This window comes from Corythoichthys intestinalis, chromosome 1 (assembly GCF_030265065.1).
Source record: "Corythoichthys intestinalis isolate RoL2023-P3 chromosome 1, ASM3026506v1, whole genome shotgun sequence".
Classification (NCBI taxonomy): Eukaryota; Metazoa; Chordata; class Actinopteri; order Syngnathiformes; family Syngnathidae; genus Corythoichthys; species Corythoichthys intestinalis.
This window is the reverse complement of record NC_080395.1, coordinates 16,295,870-16,316,804: the sequence shown is the minus strand read 5'-3', so window position 1 is coordinate 16,316,804 and position 20,935 is coordinate 16,295,870. Positions and strand designations below refer to the sequence as shown.

The 20,935-nt window shown below is 37.5% G+C and overlaps 1 protein-coding gene across 2 annotated transcripts in view; it reads left to right on the top strand.

The window, feature by feature from the left end:
• The window catches only part of LOC130922331 (collagen and calcium-binding EGF domain-containing protein 1-like), a 96,421-nt gene extending 75,823 nt beyond the window's left edge, over positions 1-20,598 (top strand). For both annotated transcript variants that reach the window (XM_057847062.1, XM_057847071.1), the window contains 9 exons: positions 7,932-7,984; positions 10,473-10,607; positions 16,452-16,589; positions 16,798-16,919; positions 16,995-17,112; positions 17,467-17,606; positions 17,716-17,751; positions 18,175-18,210; positions 20,346-20,598. In XM_057847062.1, coding sequence (XP_057703045.1) covers positions 7,932-7,984; positions 10,473-10,607; positions 16,452-16,589; positions 16,798-16,919; positions 16,995-17,112; positions 17,467-17,606; positions 17,716-17,751; positions 18,175-18,210; positions 20,346-20,528 — 961 coding nt within the window. In that variant the 3' untranslated portion in view covers positions 20,529-20,598. The remainder of the gene's footprint in view (positions 1-7,931; positions 7,985-10,472; positions 10,608-16,451; positions 16,590-16,797; positions 16,920-16,994; positions 17,113-17,466; positions 17,607-17,715; positions 17,752-18,174; positions 18,211-20,345) is intronic.
• The last annotated feature ends 337 nt before the right edge of the window (positions 20,599-20,935 follow it).

The window sequence follows — 20,935 nt, the reverse complement described above, 5'->3', positions numbered from 1 at the left end:
ATCTTTTTGTATCCAAATCCGGCTTTAAACTTCTCCACAACAGTATCTCGGACCTGCCTGGTGTGTTCCTTGGTTTTCATAATGCTCTCTGCACTTTAAACAGAACCCTGAGACTATCACAGAGCAGGTGCATTTATACGGAGACTTGATTACACACATGGGATTCTATTTATCATCATCAGTCATTTAGGACAACATTGGATCATTCAGAGATCCACACTGAACTTCTGGAGTGAGTTTGCTGCACTGAAAGTAAAGGGGCCGAATAATATTGCACGCCCCACTTTTCAGTTTTTTATTTGTTAAAAAAGTTTAAATTATCCAATAAATGTTGTTCCACTTCACGATTGTGTCCCACTTGTTGTTGATTCTTGACAAAAAAATTAAATTTCATATCTTTATGTTTGAAGCCTGAAATGTGGCGAAAGGTTGCAAGATTCAAGGGGGCCGAATACTTTTGCAAGGCACTGTATATAAAAAAGTGCTATCGTGTAAAATCGTGCTCATTGTCATGTAAAAATTTGATAATTATCATGTAAAAACATGACATGTAAAAACATGCTAACTATCATGTAAAAATGCGATAGCTATCAATTAAATATGTGATAATTATCATTTAAAAACATGATGCTATCATGTAAAAACGTCATAAGTATCATGTAAAAATGTGATACTGGACTTTTTGGTTTTTTAAAATATTTCAGACAAAAAATTGATTTATCTTTCTGCCATAGTATTCAAGCAGATTGGTCACATCTGTAGGTCCGACTTATATTCCCCTGATTGACTTGCCATTAGAAGGCGACCAATCCACATGAAGCCAAAGTATAACGTATTTGCTCGCGGTAGTGCTAAAACATCATTTCACGTCAAACAAATTAAAAAAACTTTCTTGATGTTCTTTGCTCGTCTTTTAATGAGGAAATAAAGTGCCTTTCCAACAAAACTTCAGATAATGACCTATCTAGAAGAACAACTTTGCATTCTGACATTCAAGCAGAGAGTTGCTCCCTGGTCTGCAGCTCCTGCCTCTTTCTCCCGATTGGCTCGACCATCAGATGACTGGGGAAGTGGTTGGACAGTTGAAGTTTACAAGACTGCATGATCACTCAATGAATCAGGAAGTACAGTCTTTCCCTACAAGGCTAAGTGTGAGGCTGTTCCTGCTCAAAAAATGTGTAACATAACATGACCAACTGGAAGTCCTTAAGACCAGATGGTAGAACATACTTATGGCATAAGACAATGTAAAGACTTTGCGTTGACAGTTCAGAGTTTTGTAACCAGAAGCAGGCATTAGCACTCCATTAAGCCATCTTGTCAAATAAGCACTAACGTCAAACTGCGGTGGGAAGTGGAGGATATAAGGACCATAGGATGAGTTTCTGGAGATGGTTCCTGAAATTATGCCAAGGCAGAAGTACTCCGCAGAATCCACAAACACACAGTCAATGTTTTGTAGGGGCCTGTTTCCTGTCTATTCGACATACTTTTACACAGCAAAACAAAAACACACGGGTCAGTTCTCCTGCTGCCCTCATCTGCTCGTCCAGACACCACGGCTTCCTCTGAGTTCTCCCTCTGGAGCACCCATGGGACATGTGCCGACGTTGATGCAGAATTGCTTGCTGACATGCTGCCGGCTCAGTTTGTGTTCACGGTTGCAGTTCCAAACTCAGTTTATTCACTCTCGAACTACGTATATCACGGTAAAGCAAATTATTGGCAATCCTACACCAGCATCATTCTGTTCGTTTTTTTTTTTCAAGCTGTAGTTCGTTTCATCCTTGATAGGGTTAGCTTAAGTCTTTGACGTTAGTTTTTCTATTCACTGGATATCAGCAATTTCATGGTGGTGTCGTGAAATCGTAAGTCGGATACGTCGTAACCCGGGGCTACCTGTACTTATACAGTGGTACCTCAACATACGATCTTTTCGACATCCGATGTAAAATTTTGACAACGATTTATGACAGCGTTGTGGATGACCATTAATCATTATAAAATATATTTTGTTGTTTGGAGACACACAAGCAGTGCACATCCCATGCATATAACCAATATACCTTATGTTTTGTGTAAATTTCAATAAAATATAGTAAAAAGTTATTTGATGCCTACCATAATTTCCGGACGATAAGACGCTACTTTTTTCCATGATTTTGAATCCTGCGGCTTATGTTCCAGTACGGCTTATTTGTTGATTTATTCGGGTTAATAAGCAACACTTTATTTGACAGTGGCGTCATAATTATGTCATGACACTATCATTGCATTATGACAGATATCATTATGTGTCATCTGGCAAATTATGTCACTTACTCCATTTAGGTCCATTTCAGATCTTTTACATCCATCCAAAAATGGCATAATTTGCCGGATGAGACAAAATGACATCAGTCTTAAGCATTCGTTGATGCTTAAGATAGTGATTATGATGGTCTTAAAGCGCCGCTGTCAAATAAAGTGTTACCAAATACCGTAACTAGCCATTAATGAAACAACTGGAACAATAACTGAAGAAATAATTAGCAGAGAACATGAATCTGATTGTTATTTACATCTATAGCAATGCAATGTATGCTAGGAGGCATGTTGGACGACAACAGTGTTGCCAGCAGAGGTTGACTGTCTCCCTCAAGGGTCAAATGAAGCTTCTTGGAACAATGAATCTTTGCAGCCAACTGGTTCAAAGTTTCATGGTGGTTCATTTGGTCTTATGGCAGTCTTATGGCGCCACTGTCAAATAAAATGTTACCAAATACCATAACTATCAATTAATGGAACAACTGGAACAGTACCTGAAGAAATAATTAGCACAGAACATGAATTTTGATTGTTATTTACATCTCTAGCGCTGCAATGCATGCTAGGAGGCATGTTGGTTGACAACAGTGTTGACAGTATAGGTTGACTTTCTCCTCCAATGGAGCAGTGATGGGCAAATGAAGCTTCTTGAAGCAATGAATCTTTGCAGCCAACTGGTTCAAAGCTTCATGGTGGTTCATTTGGTCCTATGACAGTCTTTGATGCCGCTGTCAAATAAGGCAGTGGTCTCCAACCCGGTCTTCAAAAGCCTGCTGTGGGTTGTGGTTTTTGTTCCTGCCGATCCAGCACAGATAGTTATACCAATGAGGTTTCTGTTAAAACAAGCAGCACCTGACTGGAACCAACTGATTGCACTTGTAAAACACTTGATTGGTGAAAAAGTTGTCATCTTGTCTGGTTGGAATGAAATCCTGCACCCACAGAGGACCGGGTTGGAGACCACTGATATAAAGTGTTACCGGTTAATATCATTTGGCATAAAGGCTGAGATATGCTTCTGCGGCAGACCTACACCGTTAAGGCAGACCCGATTTACGACCCTCTGCCATAGCCTGACGTGCACCTCCACAAAATTCTGACTTCACGTCGCATCAATGTGTGGGGACGCGATGCAAATGGACTGTGATTGGTCCGCTCAGACTTGTTTCCGGTTCAGTGTGAAATCACCGCCATTCATAAACTGGAGGTCAGCGAATGCATATAAAAATGGAAGAACCTTCGAGGCAAGTATGTGTGTGTGTGTTCGAAAGCGAATAGCCACACGAAGCGGTGACCCAGCCGACCAAAAACTACCAGCTTTTTGTCACTTTATGTCGTATTTTTGGTTGGTGCACTTTATCATTTATTTTGTACATATGTTTGCTGTAAGTCTGTGAATTATTTACATTTTAAGCTTCAAGTATATAAAAAAATAAAGCACAGGTTTGGTGTCAAAAGCATTGTTTTGATGTTTAATTTTCAACAACAGACAGTTTACACACTTGATACATATTATCACTGATTGAGTGTCCCTCTGTGCTTTTATGATAACGTGTTTACCATCAGAAATCGCCAGATATCTGCTATGGCTTCTTACTGGCTGGTTGTGGGACACGAAACGTTTTGGAAGAATGTCTTCTGGTCAGATGAGACAAAAGTAGAGCTTTTTGGGAAAAGGCAACAAGTTTAAGCGGGAAAAAAAACAAGGCCTTCAAAGACAGTCAAACATGACGGAGGTTCCCCGATGTTTTGGGGTTGCTTTTCTAGCTCTGGCACTGGACTGCTTGACCGTGTGCATGGCATTATGAAGTCTGAAGACTACCAACAAATTTTGCAGCATAATGAAGACGGTTCTCCTTGTGTTTTTCAAACACTAAGAGTATAGGTCTGGAACCCAGCCCGTTAAAGGCCTCTCGAGCAAGTACAAAATCAATCGACAACTCAGATTCGTTCATTTGCGTGACGTGTTCTTAACGAGCAACGTCACTCTTCCGCGTCGGAAGTCGTCCCCACAACAACACAGATGGCGAACGGGAGAGCCGAGAATATGTTCCAATCCACGGTAAAATCAGTTTTAAATGACCAAAACCACATCGACACAAGTCATTGACATCAGTCCGTCTCGCGCTAGCCATGTTGAATAAACTCCGCTCTCCTCGTATGTTTACTTCCGCGCGCAAGTCCCTCGTCCCGCCCGTCGCTGAATGGTCCGCTCCGCTGTCTGTTTGCTGTGGCTTGCTCCGCCCTGGAAATTTTATCCGCTTAATGGTGGCCAGACTCAATAGCTGGAACAGCGGTGAGTCTGGAGTACCAGGCTATAATGAAGGGCCCAGTGTGACAAAGCTGGGTCTCCCTCAGAGGTCATGGGTCTTCCAGCAGGACAATGACCCAAAACGCACTTTAAAAAGCACTAGAAAATGGTTTGAGAGAAAGCACTGGAGACTTCTAAACTGGCCAGCAACGAGTGCAGACCTGAATCCCATAGAACACCTGTGCAGAGATCTGAAAATGGCAGTTTGGAGAAGGCACCCTTCAAATCTCAGAGACCTGGAGCAGTTGGCCAAAGAAGAATGGTCTAAAATTCCAGCAGAGCATTGTAAGAAACTCATTGATGGATACCGGAAGCGGTTGTTCTCAGTTATTTTGTCTAAAAGTTGTACTACCAAGTATTCGGCTGAGAGTGCCAATACTTTTGTCCGGCCCATTTTTGGAGTTTTTTGTAAAATAATAATGATTGTATATATATATTTTTTACATTCTCTTTTGTGTTTTTGCATTGCAAGCAACATGAATGAAGATATTCCTACCAAAGCATTTTCTAGAAGAAATTGAGCATTATCTGACAGAATTGCCAGGGTGCCAATACTTTTGGCCAGCAGTGTATACAGTAAGTCATAAGTTGCTGTTTCCTATCATTGAACTATGGTATGCTAATACTGGTAAATAGTTGGATCAAAAACCCCTTTAGGCCATTAATAGAAAATAAATGTAACATAATACGGTATGTCCCATTTTAGGCGTTCTGTTACAGCCTCTTTCCTTCCTAAATAAAGTTGTTTCCTCACAATAATCCCTATTTTACGATGTTGAACAGTTCCCGACTCACGCATGTCTCTTAGAAATGAGGTCATCCGCATAAAGAGCTGTTTTCGGCCTGATTTAACGTCGCTTGTAACATCAGAATCATATCTATTGGAATCTTCACGACACGTATCCTTGAGTTCGCTTTAATGCGAGCGGCGTAAAAGGTATGAGTTTCTCCCGGTGGGACCGAGCTCCCATCTGTAAGTCATTACCTCCACTGACTGATTTGTCGACGGACTCAATGAAGTAGTGACAATTTTCATCTTAACTTTCACCCACCTGTCTCCACCTCAGTTTGGGATTAAAGCGGCACAATCATCTGGATCTCATCAGTTCAGGCCTGTCTCGACGGTTTATGAGTGATTATTCACTCCGGGGGGAGACGTACGCGAGGGAAGGGGGTGTTGGTGATTTAGAGTGACGCTGCACGGAGGCTGCAGATGAATAAAAAGCAACTTGTCGTGGAAGCGCTCAGACCGCAGAATTGCATACTTTTCTTACACATTTCCTTCCTTTTGGTGTGATATTTGTTGTGCGGTCACACCGCTTCAGTCATTTCCTCTTGTGATGTGCGTGACACGTGTTGGGCCATATGTGACGAATGCCGTAAATCACTTGTTGGGAGATAATGGCTTCCATGAATGAATTAAAATGGCGTTTGCGTTTGGCGAATGATATTTTTAAAAACATTACAGATGTTGTCAAGTGTTTGCATTATGAGTGTCGTAACACAAAGTGTTAGGGCAACATTGGAAGTTACGTTTACAAGAAATTAAATACATGAATGAGATTAACTTCTTGACGCCTGAATCAACATTTTACTGGCATTTAGTCGAGTTTGACTGGGGGTCGGCAGCGATCAAATGATCACCTGCTTTAAATCCATTTTAACTATGATGGCTAGGATTGATTGAAAATGTTTTACTATCATTGACAGCGATTTATGTGTAATCTAATTTGACTGGGGGTCAAACAGCTATCGAACGGAAATGGATCAGACGTCTGTCAGTGGCAGCCAATAAGTTAACAAATATATCTGAACATTGTTATGTGAATACTTCAGTACATAAAATAATAATTATAAAAATAAATTAAAAAAAAAATAGAATATAAAGAAAATCTAGGAAGAACATACAGAGGAATGTATTGGTAAATTTATCCTTTATTTATTATTATTATTTTTTTTAAAGTTCATTACATATTTCATTTTTAATACAGTTTTTGATATTTTAAAATCTATCCATTATCTATTTTTATATACTGTATACATTTGATCTTTTTATGATTTTTTTTGTTTTAAATTTTTAAAATCATTTCACAGTTAAATTTCCGATATTGTTTTCTTTTTAGTGACTATTTTTTAAATACAATTTTTAATTCCATATTTTCATTTTTATTATATTTTTTTAATATTTTAAATGAATTATATATCTATTATCATATATATATATATATATATATATATATATATATATATATATTCACTTTTTAAATTATTTTTCTATTTTAGAATTTTCCATTTTTTGGATGCATTTTACAATTTAATTTTCTGTATTTACTGTTTTTGTATTTAATACTTTTTCTAATACTATATTTTAATGTATTTTATATGTATTTTTTTAAATATATTTTTTTTATTTTATAAATTTTTAATTTTTTTCCTGTATGTTACAAATTAATTTTCTATATTGAGTATTTATTTTAATGAATACTATTTTTAATACTATATTTTCATTTTTAAATTAATTTTCTATCAATTGTCTATTTTATTTTATTTTTAAAAAATCTTCATGATTTTTCTATTTTCGAATTTTCCATTTTTTTGGCTGTGCTGTATTTTTACAATTTAATTTTCTATATTTAGTATTTTCAATTAATATGATTCTTTAATTGCTAAGTTTTTTTTTTTCATTTTTAATATATTTTTTTATATTTTAAATTAATTTCTAATATATATAAATATTAGTATGATACATATTAATATATGTATATTGTATATGCATTTTAAATTAATTATCCTATTATTGAAATGTATATATTTAATATTTTTATGATTTTAGAATTTTCAAATTTTTGGCTTCATTTTTCAATTTCCTATTTTTAGTATTTTTTTTAAATAATAATATTTTTTAATACTATGTTTAATTTCAATTTCAATATTATTTTTCATATATTAAATTAATTATCTATGCATCCTTTATCTATTTTATTATTTTCATATATTTATATATATATATATATATATATATTTTTTAAATATATATTTTATATATATATATTTTTTTACTTTAGAATGTTTTCAATTTAGCATTGACAACACTAGACGTGCAATTCTCCAGTTCATTTAAACTGATTGTCTGTGAATGTTCATCTTTCAGCGCCACTGACGGCACTCGACGTCCAATCTATTTTGACCCACCCAGTCAAAATACATTGGACGTCCAGCGCCGTCAATGACAGCCACTGAGTTAAACTTTTAATCTTAATGTCGCAATAACACTGATTTTTTTTCTTTTTGTGTCTTTTTTTCATCTTTCCAGGAGGAAATGCTGTGAAGGCTTCAGATTTGTGATGGGCCAGTGCATACCTGAAAGTAGGTAAAACACACTTTCTTTGCTCCTATCTCGTCCTTTCTTTCCGCAGTCTTCATTAGCGAGCCAAAGCATGGTCTGCAGACCACATTGACTTGCGTGCTGTCCCATAGAATTCCACATGATTGCGTTCCTGTCACTTTGCAACAATGTCGTAAGCCAAATTAGCTCATCGCTGGCGTTGACCACAAAGCCGGCAAGCAGCTGAACGCTCATATTGTTGATTCATATGGGATATATCATAAATCATAATGTGCTTTGGTCCTTTTGAGATGATTCACATTGAGTACACGGAACAGAGAACAAAATAAAATGAGAAATAGGTCTGGTTGTTCTGATCGTGAGCAAAGAACTCCAAAACAGGTACGAGAGATGGCGAGAGTAGGAAGTAAAACAGTTTATTTAATCGAGAGTCGTGGGGTCCTTGGCATGGAGAGCCTGGGCAAAGGCATAGGCGGATTTTAAGGGGGGGGGGGGGTGTCAGCCCCCCCTTGTGGCCGGAAAGTGTCATTGCATGTAATTGACTTTCCTATATGTATAAAAGTTGTAAAGCAATAAAACTGCAACAAAAATGAATGAAATGAACAAAAAATATAATTTCATAATGAGTCAAAATTATTTTTTGAACAGATAGTGTGACTAGCAGCAACTTAAACGGTCATTGCTTAAAAAAAAAAAAAAAAAAAATTAGGGGAGGGCAATTTTATTTTTCAAATGATTTTTTTCTTTGATTGAAAATATATTCTTTTGATTGAAGCGACTTTTTTTGGGGGGGGGGATTGAATGATTTAGACACAAATGTCCTACCCATATCCTGATTTTATAGGCTTCAGCACCCATGAGCATTGTGTAAGTAATTATTGACATCAACAATGGCGGGCTACTAGTTTATTTTTTGATTGAAAATTTTACAAATTTTATTAAAACGAAAACATTAAGAGGGGTTTTAATATAACATTTCTATAACTTGTACTAACATTTTTCTTTTAAGAACTACAAGTCCCTCTATCCATGGATTGCTTTAAGAGAATGTTAATTATGTTAATGCCATCTTGTTGATTTATTGTTATAATAAACAAATACAGTCCTTATGTGCCGTATGTTGAATGTATATATCCATCTTGTGTCTTATCTTTCCATTCCAACAATAATTTACAGAAAAATATGGCATATTTTATAGATAGTTTGAATTGCGATTAATTACGATTAATTAATTTTTAAGCTGTAATTAACTCGATTAAAAATTTTAATCGTTTGACAGCCCTAATTTTGAATGAAGACCCTTTTTTTTTCTTTGATTGAAGCAACTTTTTTTGATTGAATAATAAAGACACAAATCTACCTCCATATGGCTCCGCCCAGGGGATACATTTTTTGACTGGGGTAACTACATTGGCACAACACCGGCGTACCATATTCTATCGATGACGATCTTGGCGAGAAGTATTGCCTAAGCAGCCTGATTTAGAATTCCCCTCAAGAATGATGGGAACAAAAAACGTTCATTGTCAACTTATTATTATATTCTTGTAAGTTAATTTTATTGCTGACACTGCGTTTCGGGGTCATCAACATGTTGTGCCCCCTCTACCCCAAAAGTCAAACTCCGCCTATGGGCAAAGGTACAAATATACATGAGGCGTAGGCGAGATCCAAGGACAAAACAAGAAAGGTCGAGCATTGACAGTGAACTGAAAGAGAACTGATCCAGCGACATGGTGGAGCTCTGGCTGGCTTATGTTGGCAGTTTATGATAGCTGACACCTGCTGTGGCTCCACCCGTCAGGTGCTGGTTCTGTAATGGGATGACAGACATACCCACAAACTTACCCAGCCCAGGGCCTGACACTTGTTCATTATGTAGGTACAAAGGTCGCGGTTCGGTACGGGTTTTATAAAACAGGAAAAACAACAAGGCTTTTTAAAATTATGGCATTTGAAAATTAAAATTTGTTCTATTGGCTAAAACGATAAGTTTATTAAGTGCAAAATAAATAGAAAAAAACAGCAAACTTGTGAATTTGTGTTTTTATTGTTCTAACACTGTTTTAAGTCACAGTTTATGTAAATTGACAGAATAAAAGTCGCTATTTCAGGCAAAAATTTATATGATATGTTAAATATTGCTATTGATCCTGAAAATATAGGCGATTATTTCTGAATTCATTGATTTTTGTGATTCTAGCGTATAATCTGAGAATTTTATTGCCATTTTAAGTTTCGTTATACTTGAAAAAATAATTAATTGGGATTTTATTAGGGAACGACTTTGATTTTTTTTTATGCCGCTGCTCATGGAGACTCATATATGCCTAAGAGAGGTACCTGTTTTGGTTTTAGGCCACTAGCGGCTTCGGTTTTGAAAATATTTGAATTTAAAATTTTTGGCAATAGGCCCCCTACGGAGTGGCCCTAGACCCGATTTCCCATCAACTGATAGTGAAGTCTATGTCCAAATATATATTCATATATATTTTGAATCCAATGCAGGCGTGGACGTGTGTGCCACATCGCCATGTGAGCAACAGTGCACCGACAACTTTGGACGGGTGGTTTGCACGTGTTACCCGGGTTATCGCTTCAACCGGGAGAGACACCGCAGCCACAAGTCTCCGTATTGTCTGGGTAGGTATCAGTTGCCATAGAAACGGTCTTTAAGCTTTTACAAGGTAAGATTATTTTTAGTAGAAAAAAAAAACTCCTTAGGACCTGGTGGCAACATATGTTTTGGGTCATGTAGGCCACAATACTAATAATTGGTGTAAATTATATAATGGCGGAAAACACAGACGAGACTGAAAATGCAGTTTCTGCTCTTGCACTCCTCTTTAAAAGAAACTGCTGTATTTTAAGCCAAAACAACTGTTGTGTTTGATAGAACAACATGTTGTCATGTCATGTCATTTCCTGTTTTATTTTGAAGGCTTCACCCTCCTCGAGTCTGCATACTTGCCCTTCCTCTGGTCACCTAATCACCTATTGTTTTCACCTGTTCCCAATTACCCCCTGTGTATATATTGCCTTAGTTTCCCTTATATTGTGCAGAAGTGTCTTTCATCTAAGGTCAGTCACGTCAGCCTCTCGCCATAGCTATCATAGTTATTCTGTACATTATCCTCCATTTGGAGTGCTTTGTGTTTGTAGCTTTTGATCCTAGCCATCTTGAATATTTCCTCCTTTTGGAGCGCTTTATATTTTTGCCTTACCTCCCTTTTGGAGCGCTTTGTGTTTGAAACCTTATTTTGTTTCTAGTCATCCTGACTCATTCCTCCTTTGGAGCGCTTTTTGTTTGTACTTTTTCTCATCCCCGCATGTCAGCGGAAGAACTTGTGTTTTCAAAATAAAGTTTTGCCTGAACCTCCGCAGCTGAGTCTGCCTCGTCGTCTTGGTCTGACACATGTGTATATGCTGCTATAGCAGATTCATGCTGTATAAAGCCCCCGAACTATTTTTAATTTGTCCGTTTTACCCTGAAAACCCCTCTTTACAGACGTCGCGCAACCGCTTCTGTTTCAGCCCAGCCATAAAACGAAAGTAATTAATGATATTTATTATTCAAAATGTCTGTCGTTTTTAGCTTAGAATCATTAATTGATGTCTCCTATTTCGTTTAAAAAAAAAAAACGACTTAAAAAAATTATTCACTCACATATTTTAAACTTTTAAACAAATTATGTCACAATGAAAAAAATGGCGTCCGTAAAAAAGTCACGGATATCTACCTCATAACTATCGCTTGATTGTATTTTTTTTTCGTTACTGTCGCATTTTCTCCGATATGTTAGATGATAAATAATCGATCTAAACAAAAAAAAAAAAATTGAAAAAAAAAACTTTAAAAGGGTCATTATATGAAAAAGAATTTCGACCACTCCTTGATGTCTGCGATTTCTGCATCACGACCCTTGTTATATTACTATGTTTCACCCATAAAATCCCCCAAAAATCCGTCTGTGGCCATTCACAGCTGTGTCTTGACACTCGGTGATGGATGCTACATGGAGTTTTTGGATCGAAACAAGGTAAGTACGCGATATCTCGTTAAAGTCATGGCGTCTGTAATTCTGCTCTCGTGTGCTCTCACCTCCAGATGGGGTTTTGCTGTCTAAAAAACTTAAAAAAAAAAAAAAAAAAAAAAAAAAGCTCTCCTGTTCAAAAATTTACTTCCCCCAGAAAATAGAGATTTTAAACTTTCCAATGATATATCACACATGTATATTGGACAATTTTGAAAGTTCGCTAATTTGGGGGTCTCGGAGCGGAACTTCAAGTCACTTGAGTGTTTTCCGCCATTTACTGTATATATATATATCCACTAGCAAAAAGTATGGAATCACCAGTCTCGGACGAGCACTAACTCAGACATTTTATTATGTAGAACCAACTCAGATAAAAAGCTTGAAAAATAATGAATTAGTTCAAAAGTACAACTCTTTAGCATTGAGAAACACTAAAAAATAGATAAAAAACATTGTGGTGTTCAGTAAATGTGACTTTTACAGAAAAAGTGCGGGGAAATATCTATGGAATCATTCCATTCTGAGGAAAAAAATGTGGAATCATGAGAAAGAAACAATGAAATAACAACCAAAACACATCTCTAGGATTTAGTAGCACCACCTCTGGCTTTTATGACAGCTTGCAGTCTCTGAGGCATGCACTTGGTGAGTATTCTTCTTCAATTTGTTGCCAACTCTCTTTGATTGCAGTTGCCAGATCATGCTTGTAGGTCGGAGCCTTGTGTGGAAGATTTTTTTCAATTTCCACCGAAGGTTTTCAATAGGGTTGAGATCTGGGCTATTTGCACGCTATGACATTGACTGGATGAGTCTTTCTCGAAGGAATGCTTTAGCAGTTTTAGCTCTGTGACATGATGCATTGTCATCTTGAAAAATGACAAACATATTTTAAATTGAAGGGATAAGAAATCTATCTAAAATTTCAAGGTGACACCTTGTCAAGACACGGTGATGATGCTGGAACTTTGGTTTGGTGCTGTTCCAGTGAGATTTTCAAAGATGACTGCCTGAATAAAACATCAAAATTCCCTCAGTCCTTGATGATATAGGGCTGCATGTCAGGCAAAGGCACTGGGAAGATGGCTGTGGTTAAATCTTCAATAAATGCACAAGTTTACATTGGGCATAGACAACTACTTTATGTCCCTTGAAAATTATTTAATGTAGGAGAAAACGGATGGCAGTGTTGTTTTCGTCAATGATGGCGATAACAAAGATATTTCATCAACGAACACTTTTTCATGACGTTGACATGACGTTAACGAGTTTTTGGAGACTAAAACATAACTAGACGAATGTCAGAGAGAATAAACAATGTTGCTTTTAGTGTTGTCACAGATTACTTTAAAAAGTAATTCAACTCATTCACTCCCAGCCATTTTCACCGGAGCAACCCCCTTCGCTCCCGGCCGTTTTACTGGATTTTGACTGATTTTGCTTGGCCCACAGAAAATTCTGTTCTATTGCTATATAAACACCAAAAGAAAGATCAGACTCTATTCTTTTAGCAGGAAAAAAAAGTTAATTCATCTTTTTCCATTCTTTAGAAATCAGCATTAGAAAATAGCTTAGTTTGAGCAATTTTCCAATTTCTGATGAAAAAACAGAAATTTGGCTTTTTGCAAAAGCATACATTTTAAACATAACTTTGACTTTAACACAGCTAGTTTTTGCTTTTGTGACATCGCAAATATCTGACTCATGTTTTCCTTCTGCAAAATAACATAAACAACCAGACAAATAGAGCTTTTGATCGCAAAGTAACAATTTATTTACACATAACTTAACTATTGAACTGAGAGATGACGCTGTTGTGGTCGCGGCTGTATCGGCAGACAGGGTAAATTTTTTCCCATCACCGCCTGTCTCATCAAGATAGTTTTTTTTTTATCTTTCTTTTGTAGTGACCACTAACTCATAACATAATTCACCTAGGGAACTTGTGTGGGGCATATGCCTTGTGTTTTACATCGTTCTCCACATTTTTCTCACGCTTCTTACTTCTTCCAACTTCCGTTTTCTGACTATTTCTCTTCATTTATTATCTTTCATGGTCCGATATGAGTTCTTACCAAATGCGCTACTGCCCTCCAGTGGCCAGTTTTATTGCTTTAAAATGGATTTTGAGCGCTGTGTTTTGGAGCAAGGTGCATCAGAACCTAGAGATGTCTCTTGTGAAAAAATGTAAAAGACGTATAAATACGTTTTTGAGACACTGAAACAATTAAAAATACAATGTATTTATACGTTTTTGGGAGCAAATGAATTAATGACTGTTTAAATAATTGATTTTTAATTAAATGTATTATTTAATTTATTTAAATCCCCCCCACTCAAACGGATCCTTCAATTCATTCATTGATTTGATTAAAATAAATTACGTGCAGACAACAGCAATACTACAATTGTATGTCAAACGGGGGGCCACAACATATTGGCCCATGGGCCACAATTGGCCCCTGGGTTGCATGTTTGAAAACATTTAAGAGAAAAACACATAATTTGTACATGAAAAAGTTCATCATTACTGTACATTTTAGTATTAATTGTTTATAATTGTTAAAGAATAAATAAATGCATACATTAGTAAAATGTTAATTAAAATTAATTTAAATTAAAAAAAAAAAAAAATCTGGTTATCGCCCCCAGTAACACACTAAAGTTGATTTTTTTTTAAAGGGGGTGGGGTCGTGAATACACATGTGTGGGAGAAGTTGGCAGCCTCACAGTCAAAACGGATTGGACGTCTAATGCCGTCAATGGCAGCCAGTGAGTTAAAGGAGTGTCATATAAAGGATTAACGCTTGTAATCATGTCTAGTGCTATCAATGGCAGCAAATGAGCTAAACTAGTGCCCTTTAAAGAGCATACGACAGGAGAAAAAAAGTCTTAAATAGCATTATTATGTGAATTAGAATCATATTTTGAGACGATTCGACTATATACAACAATTCAGCAAAGCGCAGATGACGAGAAATTAGTCTTTTAATCTGCCGGTTAGCCACGCCTACCGTTATAGGGCTCGAGCGTCCCCAACAGGTGGATGACGTCAGCGGGAGACTGGGCTCATCGGTTTTACTATTCAGCCCACTGAGGGGGAATTATTCAGAACGAGGAAAACGCGACGAAGAGAGCCGCAAAATGTCATTGTTTCAGTCTCTCTACTCCAATATTTTTACAGGATATTCTTTTTATCCAAGTATTTTTCCCCAATAGCTAAATAAATGGCTTGAGAAGGACCAGTCAGCCCATCGAGGGGGAAGTATTCACAACGAAGAAAACGCAACGAAGAGAGCTGCAAAATGTCATTGTTTCTGTCTCTTTACTTCAATATTTTTACAGGATATTCTTTGTATCCAAGTATTTTCCCCAATTGCTAAATAAATGGCATAGTCATGACAAATAACAGTCTTGTGCTAAATGGAATATGAAATCATAAAAATGCACTTATTCAGGACGACATGGCAAAATTACGCCATAATGGTCAAAACTGTCGACTTCACCTTTACTGTCGCACCTCCCGAACGATATTTTATGACACCTAAATCGGACATATGTCATTTCCCTTGTAAATGTAAACGATGTAAACAAATCAAGAGGCGTGACAGCTAGCCGACATGCTAACCCAAACCGAGTGATGTTTCAAAGTCTTCGAAGCGGAAAATCACACATAACTAGCCCGGATTATTTGACATGACGACTGGGTTGTCGATTGTCTTCGCGGACCGGCAAACCGCCCGGTGGAGAGCAATTTACAGCTCGTTCCCCGGAGGAGGGAGGCTGCAGTTGTTGTGCAGCTAATGTGCACGAGGAGAGCTTTTTACATGCCTATCAATGATCAAACGTAAGTAGTCCTTTATTCAAAGAAAGTTTGTAGTGTTTACTTTGTAATCGCTGTATTCGTATTTGACATAATACAAAACTAGATGTTTACTCACTTCCTCGTAAGTCCAATGGTCCCACAGTAGTCGGGCTTGTTTTTGCCAATATCCACGGTGAATGGGAACCTTTTGAAACTTCAAAAAGGCGCACACGTCTCTCCCTCATACAGCAAGATTTTTTTGCAGCAGTTTGGCTTGCGTGATGCGAAAAATAAATGTATTAATCCGCAAAATCAGCTGAATCCTTAGTCCTCATACACAACAGTACGGCTGGAAAGTGAAGAGGACGCCTTCAGCCGTACACGTCACAGCGCCCTCCTCCTCAATGCAAGACCGAAGACGGAAGTCACTCATTTTCATGGCGCGGGATTCAAAAAACTAAATAAATATAGCCATCGCTTCCACACACATCCAATCGGTCCATATCATTCAGGAGCATAAAATACATCATGTATTATGAAATAAACATGCTTTTTCGTGTCACATGCACTTTAAAGAAGCCCCCTAATTAACTCTTGTTTCCATATGAAAGTTGTGATTTTTTTTTTTTTTTCTTTCACTTGGGACAGATATCGACGAGTGCGAAGATTCTAGCGGCGACGTGTGCGAGCACGAGTGTGTCAACACAGGTGGCAGTTTCCTATGTCGATGCCACAGTGGGTACATTCTGGCTCCTGACCAGCGATCCTGCATTGCAGTGCACAACAGTAAGATGTTAAGCTAATATGCTAATAAGATGTGCATATCAATCTCATGGGTGTGCTTGGTAATGATACATTGACTAATGTTAATTAAGCGACCCTTGTTCTAAACTGTTATCTCTTGTTTTAATGTCAGCATTAATTAACGTAACAACAATTAGGCCGATGTCAACAATTTGGAAATGATAATATTTCATCCATTTAATGTTTTCAGTGAGTTCATCAGAAAAGTCTGACACGCTGATGAGCGCGGGCACCTGCTCCTTTACCTGCCAGGATTTCATCAGCATGAAAAGCAGCCTGCTGCAAATAAAACTGCGACTAGCGGGTCTGCAGGTAGCATTGGCAGGGAGTCAATGGTACTACTAGTTTGTAGTGTTTATTCAATATTAATGGTTGCTGTGCTAGCAGGTTCCTGATCTCCGGGCCAACCGCAGCGACAAACCTCCTCTCGGGAGGCCGGGAAAAAGTCTCGACAGCTCGTGTCGTCCTGGTCTACCTGGACCTCCGGGACCTCCTGGGCTCCCAGGTGATGTCTTCTACCAGGGGTGGAGCTTGGGGGGGGGGGGGGGGGGGTGGCGGGGGTACGGCCACCCCCGAGTCTCTAGGGGGTTGGGTTTCCGGGCGTAAAGAGGGCATGTTTGGGCAAGGGGAGTGCCAAAAATAAAGGTAAGATGTTGTGCAAAACTATAATACAACGGGGCAAATAAGTATTTAGTCAACCACTAATTGTGCAAGTTCTCCCATTTGAAAATATTAGAGAGGACTGTAATTGTCAACATGTGTAAACATCAACCATGAGGGACAGAATGTGGAAAAAACCCCCAGAAAATCACATTGTTTGATTTTTAAAGAATTTTCTATATTCTATAATATTCTACAGGTCACCCAGGTGGGCCAGGAGCTAGAGGGGACCCAGGCGGGGGAGGCCCCCCAGGGCCAAGGGGTCCTCGTGGGGACATTGGGCCAATGGGTCCAGAGCCTGATTTAAGGCACATCAAAAGAGGTCGCAGAGGACCAGTGGTAAAACAATGATATATATATATATATACATTATATCATTGGTGTAGTAATAATATTGGAAAAAAGTTTGGGATTGAGATGTATTAAGATATGGATTTTGTGTTTGAAGGGACCACCTGGGGCCCCTGGAAGAAACGGCTCAAAGGTATTCAAACTCATATATATACTGTATTTAAATACTCTCATGTTTATGGTCAGTCCATTTCTTTTGAGATGCACTGCTTCACTCTGGTGGCCAAACTGACAACTACAACATCAGCTAAAAAACAGCCACAAAGAAAAATTTATTCCTACTCCTCCATCGTAAATGTCCATATGTACTCAAAGCTCACTCATTTTATCTATGCAATATGTTTTTGTCAGGTTATTAATAGAGTTTAGATCATGAGATGTCATTTTTTATTGTTTGAATTTCTAATATTTACGTGTTTTGATTTATTGTTAATCAATTCTTTAACATTTAAATGTTGACATTTTGTTGGTACTCGTCTGTGAAGGCCTTTGGGATATTGATTTAGTGCCAAACAGAATAATTTGACATGACCTGTATAACATTTCCTACTTTCAGGGTGACAGAGGAGCTGATGGTCCCAGTGGTCCCCCTGTAAGTTTATCATGCATTTGAATGGAACTGTGTTATATTGTGTACAGTATGTGTGATAGTAAGGGTAGAATTGCTGCAATACCAAAACTGAAATGAAAACACTCAAACATTTCAAATTGAAAGGCATCTATTGTGTGTATACATTAGGGCTGCAGCTATCAATTATTTTAGTAGTCCATTAATCTATCAACTAGTTTGTTGAAAAAAAAATCGAATCATCGGATTAGGAACATTTAATGTGTTGCAGAATAGATTTTAGGAGAAAAACAAAGGCTTGCAAAGATTGCACTTTCAAAACAGTATTAAATGCGAATACAAAATAAAATTCCCGAGTGTTTCCTCAAACTATGCAGGATTGCACTTTCATCCAAAAACGTATTAAAATACCTGAGCTTATCCTTAAACGGTATCAAATAATTAATAAATGAGGATTTAAGTTCAACAAAAGAACAATTAGCTAACTTGCATAGCAAATGTTTGCTAGCTTAAATGCTATACAATTAGGGCTGGAACTAACGATTATCTTCATAATCGATTAATTGGACAAGTAATTAAACAATTAATCGATCAGTCGGATAAATGTCACTTTTTTTCAAATACCTTCACAATTTACCTTGAAGTTCTTTTAAGCAGGTTGTAAGTAACAATGAAGACAAAATGGATGACTATTTCCTTCAAAAATGATATTTTATTACAGCTTTTGTATCAATTATCAAATTCGTTGAGGATTTTAATCAATTTAATCGAGTAGCTGTTCCAGCCATGTTAAAAAACTTTAGACTTTAGAAACTTAAGATGTCCAAAAATGTGAATTGTTGTTTTCCAAAGTAAAAGCAGATTTTTGTTCATCTTTCTTTGACTGAACAAAAATATAATGAAGAACTCTAATATTAACAACCGACATCTTATAGGTATAATTACAAAAATTTGAACACGTTTCAGGTGAAAAGGTTCTAAACGATTAATTGGTTATCACAATAGGTGTCGATTAATTTGCTAATCGATGAGTTGGTGATTAATGGATTAATTGTTGCACCTCTTGTATACATACAGTGGGGAGAACAAGTATTTGATACACTGCCAATGGGTTTTCCAATTGACTGTGTATCAAATACTTGTTCTCCCCACTGTACATCAATTTACAATTTGAGTATCTACTTTAATAGAATTTCATGTGTTTTTGAAGGGTGCGATCAATATACCGTAATTTTCGGACTATAAACAGCTACTTTTCCCCCTCATTTTGAATGCTGCGGCTTATAGTCCAGTCCGGCTTATTTGTTTATTTTCCTTGGGTTATAGGAAACACTTTATTTTACAGTGGCGTCATAAGACTGCTATAAGACCATCATAATTATGATATATTATAATTATGACAATATCATGGGCATTAATGAATGCTTATGACAGATGACGTTAAGTGTTATCCAGCAAATTATGTCACTAACTCCATCTTTTACATCCATTCAAAAGTGAGATCATTTGCCGGATGACTCAAAATGTCATAATTATGATGTTCTTATGACAGTCTTATGGCGCTACGGTCAAATGTGTAACCAAAATACCATGACTAGCAATTCATGAAACAACTGGAACAGTAACTGAAGAAATAATTAGTACATAACATGAATTTTGATTGTTATTTACATCTGTAGCGCTGCAATGCATGCTAGGAGGCATGTGGGACGATAACAGTGTTGACAGCTGGAGGCAGCAGAGGATAACTGGGGAGCAGTGACAGCCAAATGAAGCTTCTTGAAGCAATGAAGCTTTGCTGCCAAGTGGTTCAGAGCTTCATGGGGCTCATGACAGTGTCATGTCATGATTATGACGGTCTTATGACAGTCTTATGACACCGCTGTCAAAAAAAGTGTTACCGGTTAATATCTTTTGGTGTAAATATCCCATAATACATTGAGGACAGCTGTGGCTCAGAGTCCAGTGTGCCTTATTTATGAACAAATGTTGTTTTGTGTCAAATTTGGTGGGTGGTGGTTTGTAGTCAGGTGCGCCTTATAGTCTGAAAATTACGGTACTATTGTACTTGATTTAAATAAATATGCCCACCAGTTAGAATGGAGTAAACACTTCCCGTCGTCAATGGCAGCCAACTGACCCACCAACGTATTTTTCAGGGCCCTCCCGGCTCGTTCGACTTTCTGCTTTTAATGATGGCCGACATCCGCAATGACATCATCGAGCTGCAGGAGAAGGTGTTTGGAGAGAAGAGGACCATCTTGGACTCTCCTCCCTCTGGCGGGGAGCCCGATTTTACCGAGTGGGGGTCCGGCCAAGGGGACCTCATGTTCAGCACATAAACTTTTTGGAACTCTACAAGTGACAATATTAAAAGAAAAGCCATGGAGGACAAAAGGACTTGAAAGGACAAGCATCGCTTCATTTTAACGCCTCCTGCTGCAGATTATCATGCAAAATGGGAATGAATCTGTGTGTGTGTGTAAGTGGGAGGGGAAATAAAGTCATATTTTCAGAGTTATATATTTTTTTAAGTCAAAAATGTTACCAGCAAAAACTGTAAATGTAAATACAGCATATCTTATAAAAAAAAAAAATGTTGCAATAACAGAAAATGTAATTTCTGGAGAAATTGCATGGTTACCTTCGCTGAGCGTGTCGGCAACTCGTACAAGTACACCCAAGCACACATGCCTGTAGTACAAGTATACACTTATATTTCAAGTAGGGATGCCCCGATCCAGGTTTT